General features: G+C 40.6%; 1 protein-coding gene across 1 annotated transcript in view; it reads left to right on the top strand.

Annotated features, from left to right (window-relative positions):
- The window catches only part of xirp2a (xin actin binding repeat containing 2a), a 32,683-nt gene that overhangs the window by 8,714 nt on the left and 874 nt on the right, over positions 1–23,095 (top strand). Inside the window, exons 2-8 of the mRNA XM_053498240.1 lie at positions 4,184–4,277; positions 11,147–11,271; positions 11,529–11,663; positions 12,107–12,169; positions 12,266–12,332; positions 12,480–12,583; positions 13,999–22,996. Of these exons, the coding sequence (XP_053354215.1) occupies positions 4,184–4,277; positions 11,147–11,271; positions 11,529–11,663; positions 12,107–12,169; positions 12,266–12,332; positions 12,480–12,583; positions 13,999–22,996 (9,586 nt within the window). The remainder of the gene's footprint in view (positions 1–4,183; positions 4,278–11,146; positions 11,272–11,528; positions 11,664–12,106; positions 12,170–12,265; positions 12,333–12,479; positions 12,584–13,998; positions 22,997–23,095) is intronic.

Raw genomic sequence — 23,095 nt, 5'->3', positions numbered from 1 at the left:
TAAAAGTGAAGAACACACAGGCATGCTGTCATCCAGGCCTCACTGCAGACTCATAGCTAAATCTATGAGCGGAGCTCGGTGCTAAAAGCGGCTCGCTCACGGTGGCCGGTTTTTACGCTTACGGCTTTGTTAAAACGGGAACCGAGCGTCTAGGCATGGCTCCAATTACTCATGCGCTTTATGACGAGATGTTCGGCATGCGGGACGCGCGGCAGCCCCTGTCATATCTTAACACCCAGTCATCACTTATTCGACATTCCGTCAGGGTTGCGTTCGACAGGTTCCTGAGAAGATTCCTTACGAACGACCTAGCGCTCCGGTATTTACAAGTTCACAGGGGTGGAAATCATCTGCACATGATGTAATCTCAATCTCAATAGGGCAAGAGCGCAGTATCTTAAAGTTTATCTTTAGCTTATGTGAATGGCGACCTCAGCTGAGCTTCAGCGTTGTAAACAGTCATTCCCAAATCACTCTTCGTGAACAAATACTGTGATAAATACATGTTAAAAATCAACCTCAGCTCAAGATGGAGCAGATTTACTGTCACTACTGTACTTCGAGGCTGATCATTTTTTTCTCTATATAACATAAGATCAGACATGCCTGGTGTATATTATGTGGATACATGAATTTGAATTATGGCACAATGCACTTTACTCTTTTATCTTAGGAAACAATCAGAATTAGTATACAGAAGAAATTTTAATGTCATTTTAATATTTGGCAGGAAGTTCCAGTGTAGAAAGCAAACATTGACAATTAGAATTTAAATTTAATTGGAATGAAACAGGGGTGATTGTCCATTAGTGCTTCGATATCACCTGTCTGATTCACGTCTGGAACCCTGGCCTCCCAGGAACTCCTTTAATGGCCTAAACATGTTGAAATAGCTTGGAGCGAGGTCAGGCCTGTACGGGGGACGTGGCAATAACTTCCTGTAATGTGTAAGTGATGTTCGTGATGATGTGTGTACTGTACAGTTCACACACAGATGCATCTCTTTCACAAGTTATTTGTCTATTTTTAAGAATGAAGCGTTTCTCTCACTGAATGTCCACAGGAACGACTGCACCGGGCTCCGGGCCAACCCGACCAGGATCGTCATTCACGGATGTACGGGCTTCTTTAAAAAGTTTATTCCAATGTTTTACTGCGGCTGAGTCTCATCACTGTACTGTGCTTGAAGTCTTCTGTAAATATTTATGGGTTTTATGCTTTCAAGTCCTGGGTTGACTTGAACACGTCTTGTATATTTTATTTATTAGAATTAATCATTTAGAGCACTTAAATTATATTAACGACAGTAAAAGACATATAATATTTCGATACTGCAATACAAACGAATATCCTCACTACAGAATGCAATAGAAAATAATAAGGAATATATTTAATAGAAAAGAATGTTGTTGAATATCATATAAAAGACAAGTCTGTCAGAAATGTTCAAAAGAGCTGTGAACTGTAAAGAAACATCAGACTATATGGGCACCCACATAAAGGCTTTGTGTGTGTGTGTGTGTGTGTGTGTGTGTGTGTGTGTGTGTGTGTGTGTGTGTGTGTGTCTGTGTGTGTGTCTGTGTGTGGTGCTTTAACTCTGCCAAGAACTCTTGTTTGTCTAACTGCAGCTTGGTGACTAATGTTTAAAAATGTCCACTTATCACACACAGAGCCTGCCGAGTAATGAGAGCCTCTCACCGCTGCTCGCACAAACAGGAAATCCCCCCCACTCTCTCTTTCTCTCTGTCTCACGCACACACACACATGAATCTGATGTCGACGAACATGGGTTAATCTTGTGTACCGGATCGTAAACCAACATCTGCTAAGCTTGAACCGTTTGGAACTGGACCCCTTGATCAATCTAAAAATTATTATTTTACAAATTAAGCCATTTGTGGCTATAAATTCATGCTACCGTGGCTAACGGGACCCAAATTAGCTCATTTCTAAGATGAAAATTGTAAACAGAAGAGACGGACATGTGGGACAGCAGGTTCAGTCTGAAAACTTCATTTTAAAGGTCCCATAGTGTACCTTTAATATACTCTAAACTCAGCATCCAATTTATCACTTTATTGCGCAAATATCTAATCAGCCAATCAGGAGGACAGAAAATCACGTAGCGTCAGTACCTGTCAAGAGCTTTGGCTTGGGTTCACATAAAAAATCAGAATCTAAAAAAAAAAGTGTGATCCGTGTGACTTTAACAATGCCGCGGATGTTTTGAGCATTTAATACGGTCACAGTAACTCAAATCATCACTCAGTACAACAGTGATATGCAGAAAAGCATCTCAGAACGCATAAAGCTTCAAACTTTCAGGTGGATGAGCTACAACAGCAGGACATATCACCCACATCAGGTGTCAATCCTGAATGAATCCGAGGCCGTCATGGGCGCGGTCTCTTTTTCCGGTTGTCCATTTTGATTCCTGACTATTAGATTCCTGACATAGACTTGAACCTAAAGTTCTGTCTGCTGATGTAGCTCATGCATTTCAAAGTGTAGTAATATTTTCTGCATTCTTTGATGCCTTTCTGCTCACCACAGTTTATTCGAACAAAGATTATTCAAGTTGCTATAGATAGACTTCTTTTAGATCAAACCAAACTAATCAGCTGGGTTACTGATCAGGAGGTCGGGGGTTCGAGCCCCAGTACTGCCAAGTTGCCCCTGTTGTGTCCTTGAGTAAGGCTCTTAACCATATCTGCTCCAGGGGGCGCTGTATCCTGCGCATGAACCCCAGATTCCCCAGATAACTGGGTTATGCGGCGGGAAAAAAAATCATCTGTAAAGGTAAATAAAATAAAATGAGATAAATAATTGCATCTTTTTATTATTATCTTGTTTATTTCTCTCTTCAGCAAGATGTTTATTCATCGGCTCGCAGATGTTTTTGCTTTTTTTTAAAACTGTTGTGGATGAAAATCTGGCGGTTCAGCAGTTTCTGTGATACTCAAACCAGTCTGTCTGGTAACAACATCTTAAAGTCACAGAGATCCTCATTCTGATGTTGGACGTAAAAACATCAGCCGACCCTCTTGACCTGCCTGCATGGCGTTGCTGTATAGATTCAGTGTATTGCATTTCATTACTGTATGTAAAACATTTGTTGCAGGTACTGTGCGAGTACCGGATTATACTGTACCACCTGTTATCTGCCTGGCATTGTGACCTCTGACCTCTGCATAGTCGAGACTGCCCGGACCATGGACCGGCGTGGTTTTAAACACGGCCGTAACGCGACACTCCCTAGACTCTTGTTGTGCATGAGTTTGTTTTCGTGTATGTGTGTGTGTGTGTGTGTGTGTGTGTGTGTGTGTTGGCACATACTGTCATCATGGCTTTTCCTGCTGTTTTGTATGGCCTTATCCAGCTGAGTGGTTGTCGTGGTAACACCACAGGGGAGGATATTTGATTTGCAAATGTTACAGGAACGCAAAAAAAATAACAAGGAGAGGTGGAGGGAAAGGGAAGAGCTATTAATGGGGTAAAACAGCATGTGATGTTATTTTTTCTTGGTACACATGATGATTTATACCACAGCGCTGTGGTATGACCATTTCTGATTGGTCGCAGGGTGTTTATTTTCCGATGGTAGTTTTATATTAATGCACTCCAGACTTATAATGTGAGGACTTTTGCTTTGTAGCAGTGACTTTTTCCACCATGTGCAGGCCTTCATTCCGTGATTTTGTCTCTTTTTGTGCTCTGTGACTGGCTAAAAGTTACGAAACGCCTCATACTGTTGCGTGGAACGATCGGACAAACAGTCTGACACGTCTGATTTTATTCTTTCCAGCCCTAAAATTCCACCGTGGCTGAATTTCCTCATCGCAGTGTGTTCCTCGGTCAAGGACGCCGATGTTGACTCAGTCCTCGAATCTACTGCAGCGTTCCATTTAACCGGAACATATTAAATATTAAACTCGAAGAGATGGAATGCAAGCACACGACAACAAGTCAAACACACACTTGTACTAATGCACGGACATGTACTGTATACACACAGTGCGCATTATGACGGACCTTTAATATCCACTTTAATACACATAGGTAAACTTTCTGGCGGATGCAAATGAGCAAGGTCAGCAGATTATTCTGTGTGTGTGTGTGTGTGTGTGTGTGTAACCACTCCTCTTCGCCCTTTTCATTCTGCTCCTCTGTGTTTCCTCTCTAGGAAGCCAAGGGCTCGTCCTCATCCACACGCTCTCAGAGGAGCAAGGGATCGCCGGAGAACCAGGTGTCCAATCAAAGTGATGAGATGAGCGAGTGTGAGTATCGTCCTGGACTAGATTTATTTTAATGATGATGATGATGATGATGAGGGCAGGAACTATGCTATGCTCACAATGCAACTGGGTTGTATGGGGGTAGGGGGGCAGCATGTGTGTGTGTGTGTGTGTGTTTTGTTTTTTCAAGGTGACATGATTGAGGAGCCATCTGTATTTCTGTGCAACATGTTGACAAGTGTGATGACATGCCAGTCTTTATGTGTTGGTTGTGTGTATGTGTGTGTGTGTGTGTGTGTGTGTGTGCAAATTTAAAGTATGTTATGTTTGATATCATAGTGTTTTGCTCTATTACATAAAAAAAAAAATTCTCAGTTATTGAATCACAAATGTAATCTTTGCATTCAGTTTCTCATTGTTTTTAGTAAGTGTGTGTGTGTGTGTATGTACATACAGGATGTGCGTGTTTTAGTACAGGTATAAGGATGAACGCATCGCAGGAGCATGTTAGCAACTCAGCAGCTTCGATTGATGTGGAGGTTTGGATTGTGATGTGAGGTGACGTGTCGTGAATTTAAGCGCCACGCTGAGTCACGCGTCTTTTCTAATCTGCCCGTCGACTCGCTTTTAAAATAGATAAATGTGTTTATAGTGTTTCACTCACACACTCTTTCTCTCTCTCACACACACACACTCACTCACTAACTCACTCCCTCTCACACACTAGAGCACTAATGGTATGTTTATCAAAAAATCGAAATCAAATTAGGTCGCTATAGATTCAACCTCAGCAAAAAGCCAGAAAGTTAAAAAAAAGGTGTAATTGTTAATTATTGAATTTATCATTTATATAATGAAGAAGAAGAAAACACAAGATTTACCAAAGTAATTAATATGAACTGATTTATAAGGAGATTAACAGTACATTAGGCCCTAGGCTTGACTTAATAAGTGTGTGTGTTGGTGGGTGTGTGTGTTGGGGGGGTGGGATAAGGTGTACATATGCCTAAAATGCTGTCTTGAGTGCAAAAGTTTGTACCCCCGTATGGTACTGCAGATTTATTCATTCTTTAAAAATAAATAAAAATGAAACTAAATGAATAAAAATTTTAGGTCATAAAAAATGATCCGGTCTGATCCCGCAACCAGACGACAATCCAAAAACATCTTTCTGTTAAACCGGGAACATTTCTATCATGTTTATATCATGAAAGTATACACAATCCGGACATTTTTTTGTCACATGCAATATTGAAGGAACATCTCAGAAACCTGGAACCCTAAATGTTATAAGAAAAAAAATTTAAAAGGTATTTATACAGTATTTAAAAAGGTATTTATACCTTTTTGCTATAAATGAAAACCTGAATTTGTCCAAATATTTGTGCTCAAATGTATACATACAGAGAAGTGTATTTTGTTTACAGTATGTGAAAAAAATCAAATTAGAAATTAAGCATTTCTCGAGACGCTGCATTTTTGGTCCTTGAATGATTCATGCCACAAGGGGGCGCTCTGCCTGTCTTGAAAAAAAAAAAGAACATTTATTGCATTTGACCTGTACTTAATATTTAATTATCCTTAGTCTCGTCTGCCTTCGAGCACTAACGCTCATTATGGTCTGTGCAAGTGAGTTAAACTGCTGAGTAAAGCAGAGAGAAACCTGTGCTTCCTCCTGTGCTACATCCTGTATTTATCAATTTCGCCTTGTGGTGGACTGTAATGTGAGTTTTGTCATGAGCGTATGACATCAAACGCAAGGACTCTTCATCGTTCTTCCTCAGCTAGCATGCTAAGCAGCTAATCAGTCAGCTCGCATTAGCAAGAAGTATGTGCTCTTTAATGCAGGAAGTCTGCTGTTATAAGTTCAGCAGACATATATAACACAGCACAGTGAATCTTTTTGGTCTGCGCATATCCCAGTGTCTTGTCAGCGTTAGTAGGCAGGGGTCAGAGCGCGGGGTCAGCTATTGTACGGCACCCCTGGGGCAGACAGGGTCAAGGGGCCTTGCTCAAGGGCCCAACAGCAGCAACCTGGCAAGGCTTTGACTTAAAACCGCTGTAATCACTGACCTTCCTATCAGTAAATCGAAGCCTTAACACAATGAGCCAACACATAAGATTCAATTTGTAAACCTAAAATTTGATCTTTTTATTTTATAGTATTTGATGATTAATTTTGATGTAGTTACTGTGAATTTTTTTCCTTAAAGATAATTGTTTTCCGATAACAGCATGCCGTTATTATGGTTGTTGTAAAATTTAGTCATATTATTTTTCATTAAATAATTATCAAATTAATGTTTTGTAACCTCTATGAGATCCAACAGCTGTAAACATCTTTTGACTCACCAGCTTCTCTATATTCATAAAATTAACAATACAAAAGTAAATATTGCTGCAAAGCACCTGTGCCATCTGCAAAGCACCTGTGCCATCTCCGTCTGGGCACACCACACAACCTGTGTGCTTTTTGAGCTCCAAAAAGACCTAAATGCTGGGGGGGAAACATCACACTATGATGTTACTCAATGTGATGTCACTCAGGAAGTTATTAGCCACCTTCCGCCATAAGTTTAAGGTATATCAACAGAACCGTTTGAGATATCAAAAATATGTTCTCACGTTTGCATCCTCAATGTCTTGAGCTCAGTATGTTATTTATCCTACACGTATTTAGCCTTGTGCATTATTTATTTACCCTAGAATACTGGAAATAAATTGGCATCATTGTAAAACCTGAGCGCTTTTAATGATCTAATCACATTTCATTGTAACTATTTTTAGTGACTTATCACTGAAGCCACAAGTCTTGTCATTGAGATTCAAATGAAACACTTCAGTCAGTGCTGATTAACTCCACATACTGCAGTGAATAATGAATAATAATATTAATGTGCTTAGAGTATGATGTGCAAGAAATAAAAGATACACATCGAGATGCAAATCTGTCACCGAATCTACTTTCAAAGATTCAGACAGTCACAGTCATCTGGCTGGATTTATTTCAGTGTTCTATGAATGAGGTTCAAAGGTATGGTTTTGGACTACGGTTCAGAAGGTCCCAGGTTCAAACCCCACAACCACCAAGTTGCCACCGTTGCGCCCTTAAGCAAGGCCTTCAACCCACAACTGCTCAGATGTATAATGCGATAAATATGTAGGTAGCTCTGGATAAGGGTGTCTCCCAAATGCCTAAGGATAAATGTACTGTAATGTACTTATCTAGCAGCTTTTAACAAGAGATCAGTCCCAGCCTTATTAATTTCTTTTTAAATTTTATCTAATTAACACATAATAATCATATTATTATTATTATTATTATTATTATTATTATTATTATTATTATGTTACATAGAAAGTGCATAATGGCAAAGTCCACTGTTCTGAGGATGAAAGAAAAGTAAAGCACTGGAACTGGAGACTCCTTCCATAAATGTTAAATAAACATCTCCTCACAGAAAATTCCTTTCCTTCCACAGAAATGCAGATTAGGTTCAATGGTGTTCCCAAAAATGCCCACAGTGTGCCCATTCCCTGTGATAAATTGGTCACCCTTTCTCTATCAATAGAGGATAAAGCAGTATAGACGATAAGTGAGTGAGTGACATATATACATAATATATATATAAATAATATTTAATAGATTACATAGACTCCTTGGTAGCCCAACGTACTAGAACAACCACTTTACGATGATCACTCGAGCAAAATTATAGCTGCTATAGTTTTTACTGTAAATGCTTTAATGGAAATACCAAAATATTCATGCTAAATTATTTACATAATACTATAAATGAATGGCTCTTGTATACTGTACATATGCAAAGTTTGTTGTTTTGTATTTTATTTGAGAAACTGTACTGTATGCTTAGTACAAAGGAATCAGAAATATACTCAGGTTCATCCTGACCTGTAACATTTTCAATAACAGAAAATCAAGCAATAATCTATTATTATTATTATTATTATTAGATACTGATCATTGACTACAGGAACTCTTAGGGAGCGATTACTCTTCCTGCCTGTAGATCTGATTTGTCAGTCGTAATTAAGGTGAATGTGACTGAACCTGATGTCTCAGGACCTTGTGTGACTGTGTGTGAGTGTGTGTGTGAGTGTGTGAGGTATGACAGACCGACACTGTCTCTATCTATGACTTCAGGTTAAGGGCATGTCTGGTAGCTGAGCTAAAAAAGGGCCACCACGCTCTCGATGCCGGTCATCTTTTTTTTAAGGGAAAGGGGGGGGGGACTGAGGAAGGGGGGGGGTGTCTAAAATAAAACCAGCTGTCTCGGTCTCCGAACAGTCTGAAGTGAACTGGGGAGAAATCAGGAGCTGGCCTCCAAACACTTATACAACCGTGTACACTCGAATCGTGGCAAGGCGTAACAAGGTAGCAGGAATCTCCAGGTGGGATCTTTATCATCCAGGTGACTCTGTGTCGATATCAGTATCATCATCATCAGCGATCGAGATACATATTGTAAGGTGAGTAGCGTTTTACTTTGAGAGAGTGTGTAAAAACACGTGGCATTGAAGTGTGTAGGACTGGATTTAGGAATTGACCTACAGTTTGCAGTATACTATTATGTTTAATAATATGTTATTTGTGTTATGAATGATTTGGTTATTTAGCCTTCGGTATTAGAATAAATATGAAGAATTTATAAAGGCTCTGGATGTTCTTGACGCATTTAACCTAGGAATTTTATTTTTAGCATTTCTCACCAAGTCTGGTCTTTGATGCTCAAAGGAAGTACTTTGTTTAGTAAATGCGGCTTAACCACGCATGGTGCGTTCACATCAGACCGAACATTCAGAACTAATGAGCTGGATTTGCCTGAGCACTAAATAATTAAAGATCACACGCTGCTTAAAAAGCAGGCAATAGATTATGATTTGATGTTCTGTGAATGAATCTAAACTAATTTAAAACAAGCTATGTTTGTGATCGGTTTTCTAAGAATGACATCACAAACACTAACTCCCAACCTGACTCCCGCTATACTCCCCCTATAATAGCCCCTCATCCCAACCTGAACTTTTAGAAAAAAAAATTTTTTTAACAGACTTTTATGATGGCTTATAGATTTTTTTTTTTTAGTATAATGTTTTTTTGTATAAATATTTGTGGAATGATCGTGAACTAAAGTGGGGAACGGAATTCCGTGACTGGCAGTTGTAAAGCAAAGAACTTATAAAAGTTTAATTTGGACGTCTCAGGACGGGGCCCCGTCTCAAATGGCCTGTATTTCCGAGACCTCTGTAAGTGCGCTCAGAATAGAGGCGAACGCTAGAAATATCTAGAGACAGAGAGAAAGAGAGAGAGAGAGAGAGAGAGAAACAGCCCGATGGTTATGAATGGGATCCTGATACTAGGATAAGAATAAAAATAATACTAGTTGAGTTTAAATAGATTAATTTAGGACTAAAATTATTGGCCAAAATGATTTTCCTGGTTCCTTTGGCTTTTATGAAGGAAGTTCTTTGAAGTTCTTCCTCACTGTCTCATCATCTTTATCTTGATTTCATTTTGTGTTTTCCACTCCTCATCACTGTAACGCATTAAACCCTGACATCATCCTTATGATCCCGATCACTCTGGTTTTCAGGGCAAGTGAGGACCTGATATTTTTGTGTGTTTGTGATCCTTGCATCCCTCCATCCCTCTGTTTAAAGAGTGTCGTGTGTCCTCTATGTTTCAGGTGTAGAGTTTCTGACCAGCTGCCACTAAAAACCCGGTCTATTCGAGAACGCATTTCTATCTTTCTCTGTGTCTCTCTGCCTGGATAGCTTTACCCTGAATGCCCTAAATAGCAGCCACTGTTAAAATTAACAGCCTGGGGAACATATCTTTGTCACATGATGAGCCTCCAGTGCTTAACTGATGTAAGAGAAGAATGCGGGTTCACAACACAGTTAACATCGAGCCGCCTAAATCCGGTTATTGGTAATCTGAAATATTTACCACTGCTGTAATTATTATTGACATTTTGGGGGAGCATTTGTGGGCGGCGCCTTGTGGGGAGCGAAGAACATGAATTTATTCATTTATGAATTTATCCGGGGTTGATCTGACACACATTTTACAGCCGCGTCCCACATGTAACATACTGTACATTAACAAGCCTGTACGTCTAACAAGATCGAACGAAAGCGAGAGAGAGAGAGAGAGAAACAGAAAGAGTAAGAGAAAGAGAAAGAAGGTGAGATATACCGAGAGAAAGACGACAAAGATTAAGATTAAGCCAGACGGAGACACTGAGGAAAAGAGAGGGACAGAAAGTGCAAGAAAGAGAGACAAACAAATGGTAAGATGGAGAGAGGGACAAAGAGAGGATAGGGGAGGGAAAGACAGAGAGAATAAGAGAGACAGTCAGAGAGGAAGATGAACAGAGACAATAGAGCAGCGAGCTAAACATGAAGTCATACATGAAATTTATACATCAGATAAAATTAGATAGAGAATGAAAGATAGAACAAAAACAGCTAAATGTAATAAAGAAACAAAGAAAGAAAGACGAGAGAGAGAGACATGAATGAAATTTTATGTCATTATGTAGTGGAAGGATGTGTGAAAGTCAAGGGGATCAGGGGGTGAAAGTAAGTCACTCCTTTCGAAATACAAGTATATAAGTGTTCTTCAGAAGGTCATGGGTTTACATCCCAGCACTACTAATCTGCCACTGCTGAGTCCTTGAGCAAGTCCCTTAACCCTGACCTGCTTGGATGTCTTAAAGAAATGATGAACCAAACCCAAATGAGTTCTATAAAGTGTCTGTCTCATTGGGCTGAATTTGAATCAGTCGAAGTTTTGTTTCTGTTGCAGTCAATCCTTTATAACCTCAATTCGAACTGGTTTCGACTGGGACACTCTCTAAAATTAGCCTACGATGTTTGTATTCCAGCTGCGGGCAGCGTAGGCGTTTCAGTCGGAGACCCTGAAGGTGAAGTCGAGACCGTCCCTCTCAAAGAACGACTGGCCTTGTACCAGGCTGCCATCAGCAAGGAGGAGAAAAGCCCTGCTAGTGCGGTAAACACACACACACACACACACACACACACGCTCACAAGCAGAGCTATCGATTTACTGTTTAATGCTCAGAGAGGGACGAGAGACAGGGTTCCGCTTTCCTCGTCCACTTCCTGATTAATATTTATCTCTGTGTGAACTCATCTAAGAAGAACGAGATGTCACTTTTATTTTTTTATCAGCATCCTACAGGGTAAAGTGTAAAAAGCACCTGGGTAATATTTGCATATACTGCATGTGTGTGTGTGTGTGTGTAGGTCATGGAAGACTCTGAAGCATGCTCCCTGCCGGGTGGACTGGCCAGTGTGAAGAAACAGTTTGAGAGTCAGAAAGTCAGCTCGTCTTCGTCGTCTCAAAGCACCGTCACACAATACCACTACCAGCAGAAACAGGTAACACACACACCACACTAAACACACTAAACACACACATCCTGTACACTAGAGATGGAGGAAAATATCTAATCAATGATTGATGTATCATGAGTCATTGTGTGAACAATTTATGTATCGCTAAAACCGATGACTTAAATTTTTCAGTCAGCATTTGAGGTGTAAGTTTCTCTGTAATCCTAAAGCTATTCACGGGCTAAACTGATAAACGTGAATTGCTAAGTTTTTTTAGAATTGCAACAAAATGTAATTTTTTTTTTTTAAATCAGTATAGTTATAAAATCATGATACTTATAGAATCGAACGTAAAACATAAAACAACCGACGTGGAACATGGCGGGTAGAACAGTTGGAGCCTTGTATAAGAGATCAGGTGTTCTTGTGTTATTGTAGGTACTGCAGTATGTTTTTCCCGTTACAAAGATTGTTGTGTCTATCGGCAGGAGGTGACGAGCTCATCTGAAATGAGTGTGAAGAGTAGTGTGAAAGAGAGTCACAATGTCAAGGTATGCCGCTTGTACACAACTGTGTAAAACGCATGTGTATTCTGCTGTGAGAGAATAATTTGTGAATTTTTACACTATGAGTGTCTGTTGCTGCAGATGTCACAGGATCAGAAAACTCAGCAGAGTGTAGCGTCCAGCTTTGGGAATCATTTTGATGAAAAAGGTACGCTAATGATGCAGACTGACCTGAAACAGTAATATAAGCTTATGGGGCTTTGCAGCGTGCACAAATGAATCAATGCACCAACTGTTTGGGAAAAGGGGTTAAGTATGATTTCTTTGGTCTTATTCTTCTTCCTGTGTGCTTCAGTGGTGGTGATCGGAGATCAGGAGCTACCCCAAATCTCCACCCACGCGCTAAAACAACAGCATGAGAAAAACATCGAAGAAGCCACTCCAAGCAAGCAGATTAAGGTAAAAAAAAACAAAAAAACACTGAACTATCTTTTTTTTACCAACCAACCAATCAGATGTGTTATAAGATTATTTATTTTTAAATTTGAGAGCTGAGAGTCAAGCCATACTATACTTTGTGATGAGCCATAAGACATTTGAAATGCTACCGATTTTTTTTTTAAGATTTTAAGGTGGTACGGTGGCACACTGATTAGCACCACACTTCCAGGGATGATGGTTTGATTGCTGTGTGTGTAGAGTTGCACATTCTCCCCATGCTTGGAGGGTTCCCTTTGGGTACTCCAGTCTCCTCCCACAGTCCAAAGGCATGCAGATTAGGCTAATTGGTGTTCCCAAATTGCCAATGGCGAATAAATGAGGGTGTGTGTGCATGTGTACCCTGTGATAGCCTGGCACGCTTCTCAGGGTGTACCCCACCTTATGCCTGAAGACTCCAGGAATAGGCTCTAGGCTTTCTGTGAAGTGAGTGAATAAATGAATGAATCTCTATATACGAAATTCATCTTAATAAAAATAATATGTGACCCTAACTTTTTAACTCGGGGGTCCTAGAAAGGTTTAGAAAACAATAAAGTAAAGCTCTTCCCATTAATAACTAATCTATTGTATCTATGGTAATATTGATATTTCGGATATTACATACGTGATAAAATCTCCATACTAAAATATTATTTATAATAAATTGTGCATGTAAAAATGTGATGTAGGTACTGTAGTGCCCCCTACATTTTCCCCCACTGTAATGTATGTCATACATTACACCCTGTATAGGCTTAAGGTGTACATTCCTTAGGCAACAATTCAATATTTGTCAATGCCACTCAATGTGCTACGAAATGTGACAGAATTTGTTCGGAATCTAATTATTCATTGACTGTATCCATCAATTTACAACCATTAATTATTTTATACAACTATAATACACTTATTTCATAATCAAATTCTGTCAAGTATAATGAATGATAATTAATTCATGATTTCTTCCCCCAATTCATTACAATTATCTCCTTGATCTAAAATGTAATGTAATGTATTATTATAATGTAATATATACCCATGTACACCAGTTTGCAACACAATGATAACAACATAATGTAGTATACTTAGCTTGTTCCATTTGCATTATTAAGCTGTGGCCGTGACTTCACTAGTTAACTTGTTCCCATGATTGGACACATGTTAGGATCTTGTTCTCACACATCAGTAAGTCCTGGTCATGCATTTAACTTATTAGGTAGTGGTGTCATCAGCTGGGCTTTAAATCTAATTCTTTCATCCCTTTTGAAATTTTAATCCCTATTTACATTTACCTACAATATAAAAGGTTTACATTTAAAGTTGGAATATTTGTTCATTGACCATATATTTTCCTTCCTATTTCCTTTCTATCTTTTCCTCCTTCAATGTTAAAGATTGATCTTGATTACAACCAGTTTCAATGGGCACCAGTAAATTTGCCATCTAAAGATGCAACAGGAAGTAGTTACGAGTCTGTTTCCAAAACTATGAAGACGACGTCCTCTAGCGCTGTCTCTTCATCTGCCCATTATGAATCTGCTGAGCAATTTCCTCCACCACCACCAGCCACCGACCTCCTTCAGGTCCCTTTCAAAATTCCAGGGGGGTGTCCTTCTCCCCAGCCACCTGATCAACGTGTTCCTCAAAAAAATCCCATCAGCAAAGAACAGTATTCCAAGCAGAGGAACCTCTATGAGCTGAAGCGCTTGTACAAGCACATCCATCCAGAGGTGCGCAAAAACCTGGAGCGGGACTTCATTACTGAAATGGAGCACTCTCACATGGACAGCGATGAGGAAGTTAGCGGCGACGTGCAGCAAGCACGCTACGTGTTCGAGAACAATGGCAGCAGTCCTGGCAAATGTATGAGCCCGGAAAGAGAATATTTGGAATGGGATGAGATTCTGAAAGGTGAGGTGCAATCTATGCGTTGGGTGTTTGAGAACAAACCGCTTGATGCCATTAAAGATGACACGCCAGATGAGGACGAAAGCAGGAACATTGCTCAGCAAGAAATTATTGCCGGGAAAGACGTTAAATACACAACTTGGATGTTTGAAACACAACCTATTGACGCTCTGAGTACAGAACTTTCTGATTCAATGGAGCATAATAGAGAGTTAACAGACCTAGCAAGAGGAGATGTGAGAACTGCAACCTGGTTATTTGAGACACAGCCTCTGGACGGTATGAATAAAATTTATCAAGAGGACGATGAAGAGGAGCAGGCGGTATATACCAAAGACATTGCAGGAGGAGATGTAAAAACTGCCAGATACTTGTTTGAAACCCAGCATCTTGATTCCCTTGGTCACACTGAGACAATTGACGAGTTGCACTTTCTACAGCTGAAGTCAGAACTGGAAGAGATTAAAGGCGAGGTCAAAACTACAACAAAAATGTTTGAGACGCAACCCCTGTGTGTCATTCGAGGTGATTCCGGTGAGATGTTGGAGATTACAACTGTGCGACGTGAAGAAACAGAAAAAGGTGACGTAAAAACATCCCGTTGGCTTTTTGAAACCCAGCCTTTGGATATGATTAGCAAAGACCCAACTAAAGTTAAAATCATTTGTGGAGTGTCCATGGAAGAAAACTATCAAGGTGGAGTGAATCGAGGTAGATGGCTTTTTGAGACAAAGACCTTGGATCAAATCAAAGATGAGGAATTGGAAAACACCAAAACTCAAAAGGAGGACATTATAGGAGCAGATGTTAGAAGACATTGCATGGTCTTTGAGACGCAACCCATGGACACGTTAAAAGATAATACCAATGCCAGGCCATCTGAACCAGAAGAGATCCTTGGGGGTGATGTAACATCAGCCAGATATTTGTTTGAGACTGTGCCAATGGAAAATCTGAAGGAGTTGCCTGAAGTTGGGAAACTACAAAAAGTTGTTGCATTGGAGGAAGAGAAAGGTGATGTGAGGCATCAGAAGTGGTTATTTGAGAGTAAACCTCTTGAGCAAATTAGGGAGGACAAAAAAGAAATTGTACGTACTGTTAAGCTTCAGGAGTTAGACAAGGGTGATGTCCTCAACTGCAAGGAGATATTCGAGACCACTGATTTAAGCAAGTGCACGGATACACATAAGATCGCAGTTGAAGGTGTCACGAGTGGATCAGTAAAATCTAACAAAGTACTATTTGAATCCACGCCCTTGTATGCAGTACAAGACAGCTCAGGACATTACCATGAAGTAAAAACAGTACGGCGTGAAGAAATTGTCAAGGGTGATGTACGAAGCTGCATGTGGATGTTTGAGACTCGGCCAATCGACCAGTTTGATGACAGTATAAACAAATTCCAGATTATTAAAGGAATTTCAAAACAGGAAATTGAATCAGGGGACGTCAAAACAGCCAAATGGCTGTTCGAAACTCAGCCTCTTGATGGGATTAAATATTTCACCGACATAGAAGAAGAGGACAACAGAAAGAACGAGTCCACTGAGATCCAAAAGGGTGATGTCAAGACATGCAGATGGCTTTTTGAGACTCAGCCAATGGATGAGCTGTACGAAAAAACCGAAGTAAAAACAGAGGACACCACAGAGATCCAGAAAGGTGATGTTAAAACCTGTACCTGGCTTTTTGAGACCCAAAACCTTGACAGTATCAAAGATGAATCCGAGACTATTTTGAAAACTTGTACGGTCAAAGAAGAGGATGTGCAAGGCAAGGATGTACGTCTGGCTCGCTTCCTTTTTGAAACTGAAAACTTGGAGAATATCAAAGGTGGTGAGGAGCAAAGCAACTTTAAGAGAGTCACACAGATAGATATCGAGTCTGGAGACGTATCAAGGATGAAGTATATATTTGAGACACAGGCACCTGACATTATGACCTCCACTTCTGAGGAGACCATGCAGAAACTAAAGTTTCATCAGAGCGAGGATATCCAGAAAGGAAATGTTGTCAACTGTACCTGGATGTTTGAAAATCAACCAATTGATGCCATCAAAGAGAACACTGAAGAATTCCAAGAGGTCCGTACGGTGACAGATGTTCAAGGAGGAAATGTTAACAAAGGTCGTTTTATCTTTGAAACATATTCCCTGGATAAGATTAAAGAGGATTCGTCCGAGACAGAGATCAACAAACTTCAGACAATTACGCGAGAGGAAATCGAAAGAGGAGATGTAAAAAACTACACCATGATGTTTGAGACCCAACCACTGTACGCTATTCGAGACAAAGAGGGACACTTTCATGAAGTTACTACAGTCACCAAAGAGGAAATTCTGAAAGGCGATGTCATCGGGGCAAGATGGTTGTTTGAGACAAAGCCATTAGACTCAATAAGAGACACAGATGAGGTTTACGTCATCAAAGCTGTAACTGAGGAAGATATACAGAAGGGTGATGTTAGTACAGCAAGGTGGAGGTTTGAAACACAGCCCCTTGATGAAATTACTACGGATATGAAGGTTACTCTAAAGACAGTTGCAGATATTCAGGGTGGAGATGTCAAAACAAATATGCAGCTCTTTGAAAATGATGACATGTCTGAGAAATATGTGAGAACAGTTAGTGTGAGTGAAATACAAAAAGGTGATGTGAGAACTGCCACGTGGATGTTTGAAACACACACAATTGACAAGATCCGTGGCGAGGGTTCCGAATACACCGATATGGAAAAGGTAACACGGGAGGAAGTGTTGAAGGGAGATGTTAAACAGTCAGTGTGGCTTTTTGAAAAAGAACCTCTGGATCGTATTAAGGATAGTGATGGAACAGAAATCGTGATTTCTCGTGAGGAAATTCCAAAAGCTGACGTCAAAACAACGACATGGCTTTTTGAAAGCACCCCGCTGACTGAATTTAATGAGACCAATGTGGAGAGGACAGAAATCATCGGCAAAAGTGTCAAGGAGACGTTAGAAGAACTTTACAGTCAGAAAATGGTCGACTCACATGGGATAATTATAGAAGCGGATGAGATTGGTGATGTCAGGATGGCCAAGTACAAACTACTGAATCAGGAGACTCCAGAGATTCAAAGAGAGGAGGTTATTCGAGGAGACCTAAATAAAATCATGTTGAACCTTCTCAATAGATGTGATACAACAGAGAGAGGCATTACTATTGATGTAGAGGAGAGGGGAAATATTAACACAACTGTTAAACAGCTCTTTAGTCAAGATAAGGATATTAATGTTGAGAAGGAAGAGATTGTTCGAGGAGACATACAAGAAGCAATCAACAACCTGTTGAAGAAGGATGGAACAGCTAAACACGGTATTTTAATTCAGGAGGATGAGAAAGGAGATGTGAGGATGACTATATATTCTCTGTTGAATAAGCAAGATGAAAGTGAACTTGTAAAAGAGGACATTGTAAAAGGAAATGTCCGTGGGACTCTGCACAGGCTGTTGTACAACAGTGATGATAACGAGCAGTCCTCTAAAATTCAAATAAGTGATTCAGAGAGAGGTAATGTGAGTTTCTATTCAACTTGTATCGAGTCTGGAGCACTGGACTACCTTAGACAACTTCAGTTAGGCTCAGATGAAACAAATAATGAAACAACTAAAGAAAAGATCATTGGAGGTGATGTAGAGCATACAAAATTGATCCTGAGAAACAATCGCCATGCAATTGGAAGAACTGTGGCTGAAGATGATATTGTTCCTGGGGATGTTAATAACACAGTGCAAGTTTTTATGATGGAACCAGTCCTGTCTTTGCACAATGTCGACAAGGAGGAGATCGTAAAGGGAGACTTGAGAGCAGCACTTGACTCACTAACACAAGCAGTGAATCAGCGAAAAGTTGTTGAAAAAGAGGAGGTGGTCAAAGGCAACATCAACACCACACTAAGATCTTTGGAAGAAGCCCAGAACCAACTCAAAGAAATGGAGAAACCTGAGATTGTCCGTGGGGACATCAGGGGTGCCCTTGAAAGTCTTGAACGATCAACCACTGCTAAGACTGAAGTATCTATTGAGGATGTAGTGGCTGGTGATATCAGGGGAACTTTAAAATCCCTTGAGGAGGCAAAGCAGGCAGTGAAAGATTTCGAGAAAGAGGAAATTGTAAGAGGTGACATCCAGGCAGCTTTAATGAATTTACAGGAAGCATCGACTGAGAAAAAACTCATTCAGCATCAAGTGAGTGAACAGGGTGATGTAAAGGGTACCATCCAGATCCTAATGGAACCAGTCTCTTCACCTCATATGCAAAGAAGAGCTAGTACCGAAGGCGATGTTAAAATGTCAATAAAATCTCTTTATGAGCCTGAACAAACCCAGATAGACAAGGAGGAGGTGATAAAGGGAGATGTTCATGGAACCATCAAATGTCTTATGAAGAAGAAAGAACAGTCAAGTCATAAGTCAAAAATAAATCCTTCCAGTAAAGTTAAAACTTCCAGAAATATTTCACAGGAAGAGGTTTGCGAATGCCTTGCTGCACCCAAAGTTGAGCCTTCAAATCCACACCCTTCCAAAAACATGCCCAAGAAAACTGAAACTGGTGTGACCACACAAAAGCAGACAGAGGTCAAATCTGATCAAAGTCAGATCTTTAATCAAGAGCAAATTTCTGAAACAAGTCATATGGCATCAGTTGGACAGGCCAAATCATGCCAGTTTTCACAGAAGACAAATGTAAAAGAGCAGCAAGTAAAACAAAAACAAAACCCTGGTCCTGTACTCATAAAGAAACAAGTGGGAAAACAGACAGGCGAGAAAAAAGCTGAAAGTGCTGTTATGTGCTCTGCTGAGTGTGACACAAAAAATGCAAAACAAACAACTGAAACCACAAAAGAAACACAAGAAATGAAAACAGTCACAAAGGTTCAGACCACAGTTACAACAGAGCACACCAACATTACACAAAAGAATACCAAGACTTTAAAATCTGAACAAAATGTGAAGAGTCTAAAGACTGAGCAGAACATCAAGAGTCTGAACCGCAACTTGAATCCAAAGGGAATTATCAAAAAGAAATCCCAGCCAGAAATTCACTTCCCCCCTCCTCCATCTTCTCCTCCACCACCTTCTGAGTCTGAGTTCTCACTTCCTCCTCCTCCATCTCCAGTCACAGAGCATTACATCTCACCTCATTCTCATCTGGTTATGATGCAGGATAGCGACCCTTCCCTTCCACCACCACCCCCTCCACCTGCCATTGAAGCAGAGACTGAGTTTTTTCCCCCACCTCCACAAGACCTCCTCCCACCTCCCCCATCACAACAAGAACTCAACTCAGTGACCCAACCAAATCCTGTAAAGCCCAAGGGTCGACCGCTGTTCAAAGTGCCCAAACCTGAACCTCCCAAGCAGCCTGATCCACCTAAGGCTAAGTGGCAGAAAAAACAAACTGTTCCTGTCCCACCACCTCCCCCACCACCTCCACAACAGACTGTGGTTGAACAGAAGGAAAAAGAAGCTAAACAATTTACTACAGTCATAGAGGCCAAAGCAAAGGAGAAACATGATGGAAATGCAAAGTCACCTGAGATGCCACTTCCACCAGTCACCCTTGGGATACCCACAAAAACCCCAGTATACACATCAGAGCCTGAGGAACTCCCTAGACCTAAAAAAGTATTTATCCCTCCTATTAAACTTCCACCACCTCCAGAGCCTGCTATTGATCCAAAGCCCAGATCTTATGCAAGGAAATTCAAAACACCACTCATGCTAGCAGAAGAAAGGTACCGCAAACAAAGAGAGGAAGCTGAAATAAGTAAGACAGTGTCTACTCCAACGTCTCCTCCAGAAAACATTCTGATTCAAAACTTTGAAGGGGTAAATACTGAAGCAGGACTGACCACAGAGAAACTCACACAGTCACAGATTTCAGTTGAAAAAGAGCAGGTATGTCCTAGTGAACAAGAGCCAATCACAGTGCCCAAAGTGGAAGTCACAGGAAAACAGGATCCACCCACCCCAAAAACAGGTCACCCTCAACCACCACAAAAGGTCCCTACAACCTTTCAGTTAAGCAAACCTTCCTTTCCCAAAATGGGTAAGAAAACTACTGTTAGTACTGACAAAAAGCAAGTGACTCAAGCTACAGCTGAAATCAAAGTTCAGCCAACATCAAGAGTCCCTCCTTTACCAGCAACTGAGCACACTGAGCATGCAAAGGCAAGTTCCTATACAACTACATCCAAGCAAACCTCTACTCAAGTTCAATCTATGCAACAAATATCAGCAAATGTTCAGTGCCAACCTATTGACTCTATAAAAGTTGAAGAAACTGTAACTGAAGAAATAAAGAAGCCTTCCCAACAACCTACGAAGATCCCAAAAGTGACCCCAAGCTTCAAAGTTAAAACAATTAAGATACCTAATCAGGAAAAAGTGGAAGAAAGGAAGGAATCAACCCAGAAAGAACAAACAGCTATATCTCAAGTATGTGTAGAGCAGGTCTCCTCCAAAATGGAAAAGCAAGAGCAAGTACAGCAAAGTACCAATGACACCAAGCAGGAGATAGATCTGAAAAAAGCCAAACAAAAGCAACAGGCAGCAAAAAAGCAGCTGCCTGTTGTAGCACCAAAACCATCAGTGGAGATGCATCATATTCTACCAGCCATGTTGGAGGTCCATCAGCTAGGGACAGGACAAACCACTGTTGTTCAATCTCAGCAGGCTGTTAAGGAGGAACGTGTTTTGATACATGAAGAAAGGGTGGTCAGTCAAAGTTCAGTTCAGCAGCAAAGTACTCAACACAAGGGAAAATTTCAGATCAAGAAGCAAATTAGGGGTTCTGAAATGCCAGCCGGTGAAGTTGATGCCATTAAACAGCACCAACAAAATGAGTCATGTCAGGTGCAGATTAAGGAAACTGCAGTTGAGACATCAGATCTCCAGAAATATGAGGAGATGCAAAAATTGCTGAGTCATATTAAGGTAATGCAGGAATCAGGAGGGAAAATGGATATTAAGTCAGTCAAGATAATGTTAGATATGATCCCAGAATGGTTGCTAGGAACGGCCGAAAAGCTGGAACTAAGCCGTGCACAGTATAACAAGCAAAAACTTCAGGAGATTATCATGTATGTAAGAAACCTTGTTCAAATTAAACTTACTTTTTTAGAAGTAAATTTGGCTGCAACTAAAGATTATTCTGAGTTTAAACCAGTAGAGGAGAAGAAAATTGTTAGCGGCACAACAAAAAAAATATCAAAAATAAGCATTGGTTCTTCTAAAGTGGAATCTCAGAAGAAAATGATGGATAAGACTCTTCAAGACATTAAAAACAGCGATTACAAAACAATGCCTCCAGAGCTTAGAATGAGAACACCATCTCCCACCTATATTTGCATTGAGACTGCCAAAAGGACAGATTCTCCTCTGCGGGTTACCCCCTCGCCTCCACCATACAGATCAGGTGCTACACCAACACCCCCATCTCGTTGGTCTGAAACCTCTTCAAACATTACCCGAGCTACACCCTCTCCAACAATGAGTCATTCAGAAAAGCTAGCCAAACTAAAAGCCACAACCACCAAGCTCTCTCATAGTGCATCCCCACTTCCAATGGCTTTGCCTGAGCAAGTCATAATGCAAAGTGAAATGGGAGAATCTCACTCGTCCAGCCATCAGGAGATTAGTTTTGAGACCCACTCGACGGAGTCATCTGTGCTGCAGTCATCCATGGAGGACTCAATGATGAGTGTAAAAGACAAGAAGGAGTTTTTTGAGGAGGCCCAAAGGGCAGAGATGAACCGCAACTATATGCGGAAAGATCCCATTGATATTCCAGAACGCCTCGGGGCAGAAGATGATGAGTTAGATATCCCTATTGACTTACATGACAGAATGAAAGAGGACATGCCCAGGGTTGACCTGTCCAAACTTGTCAATAAATTTGAAACCCCACAGCCCAAAGTGTATACAAGGAAGGATCCAATTGTTATCCCTGAGAGACTTGGTAGTGATACTGAGGATGCAGATAATGAACCAGAGAAAAAAACTTCCCAGGTGGAAGAGAAGCCATCCTTTGATATCAAGGCCTTGAAGAATGTGTTTGAAATGGGAGAGCATGCCCACCAATATCTCCGAGAGGATAGAAAAAACCTTGATTTGCAGGAAGAATTGACAGAACCCACAGGATTCTCTGAGACAAAGTCTGTTACAGAGCATTACTCAAATGTCGATGAGTTTGGTAACACAGTAATGGGGTCAAGGAGCCAGAGTACCTCTCATTCGCATAGTGTTACCACACGTTGCGATCCACCAACATATGCGGATGTGGTACGAGGAAAAGTTCATGTCCTGGACGTCCCACCTGAGGCTTCAGCAGAACAACTTTTGAAGAATTTCCAGCAGTCCTGGGCCGAACGTGAAAATGTTTTCAAGAACCTGGGATTCAGCGTCTCAGAGCAGCATACCTCTCAGAGTGTATCACATCAACAGCACACTGCCATCACCGGTAAAATTGTGTGATGAGGCATGGAAACACTAATGAGTGTAAGGAGTGTTTACTAAAACAACATCAGTGTGTTTGAACAGTCTTGTTATAGTGAGAATT

The sequence above is a fragment of the Clarias gariepinus genome, chromosome 6 (genome assembly GCF_024256425.1).
Source record: "Clarias gariepinus isolate MV-2021 ecotype Netherlands chromosome 6, CGAR_prim_01v2, whole genome shotgun sequence".
In the NCBI taxonomy this organism is placed as follows: domain Eukaryota; kingdom Metazoa; phylum Chordata; class Actinopteri; order Siluriformes; family Clariidae; genus Clarias; species Clarias gariepinus.
Note: the sequence above shows the minus strand (reverse complement) of the source record. Positions and strands in the feature narration are given on the sequence as shown.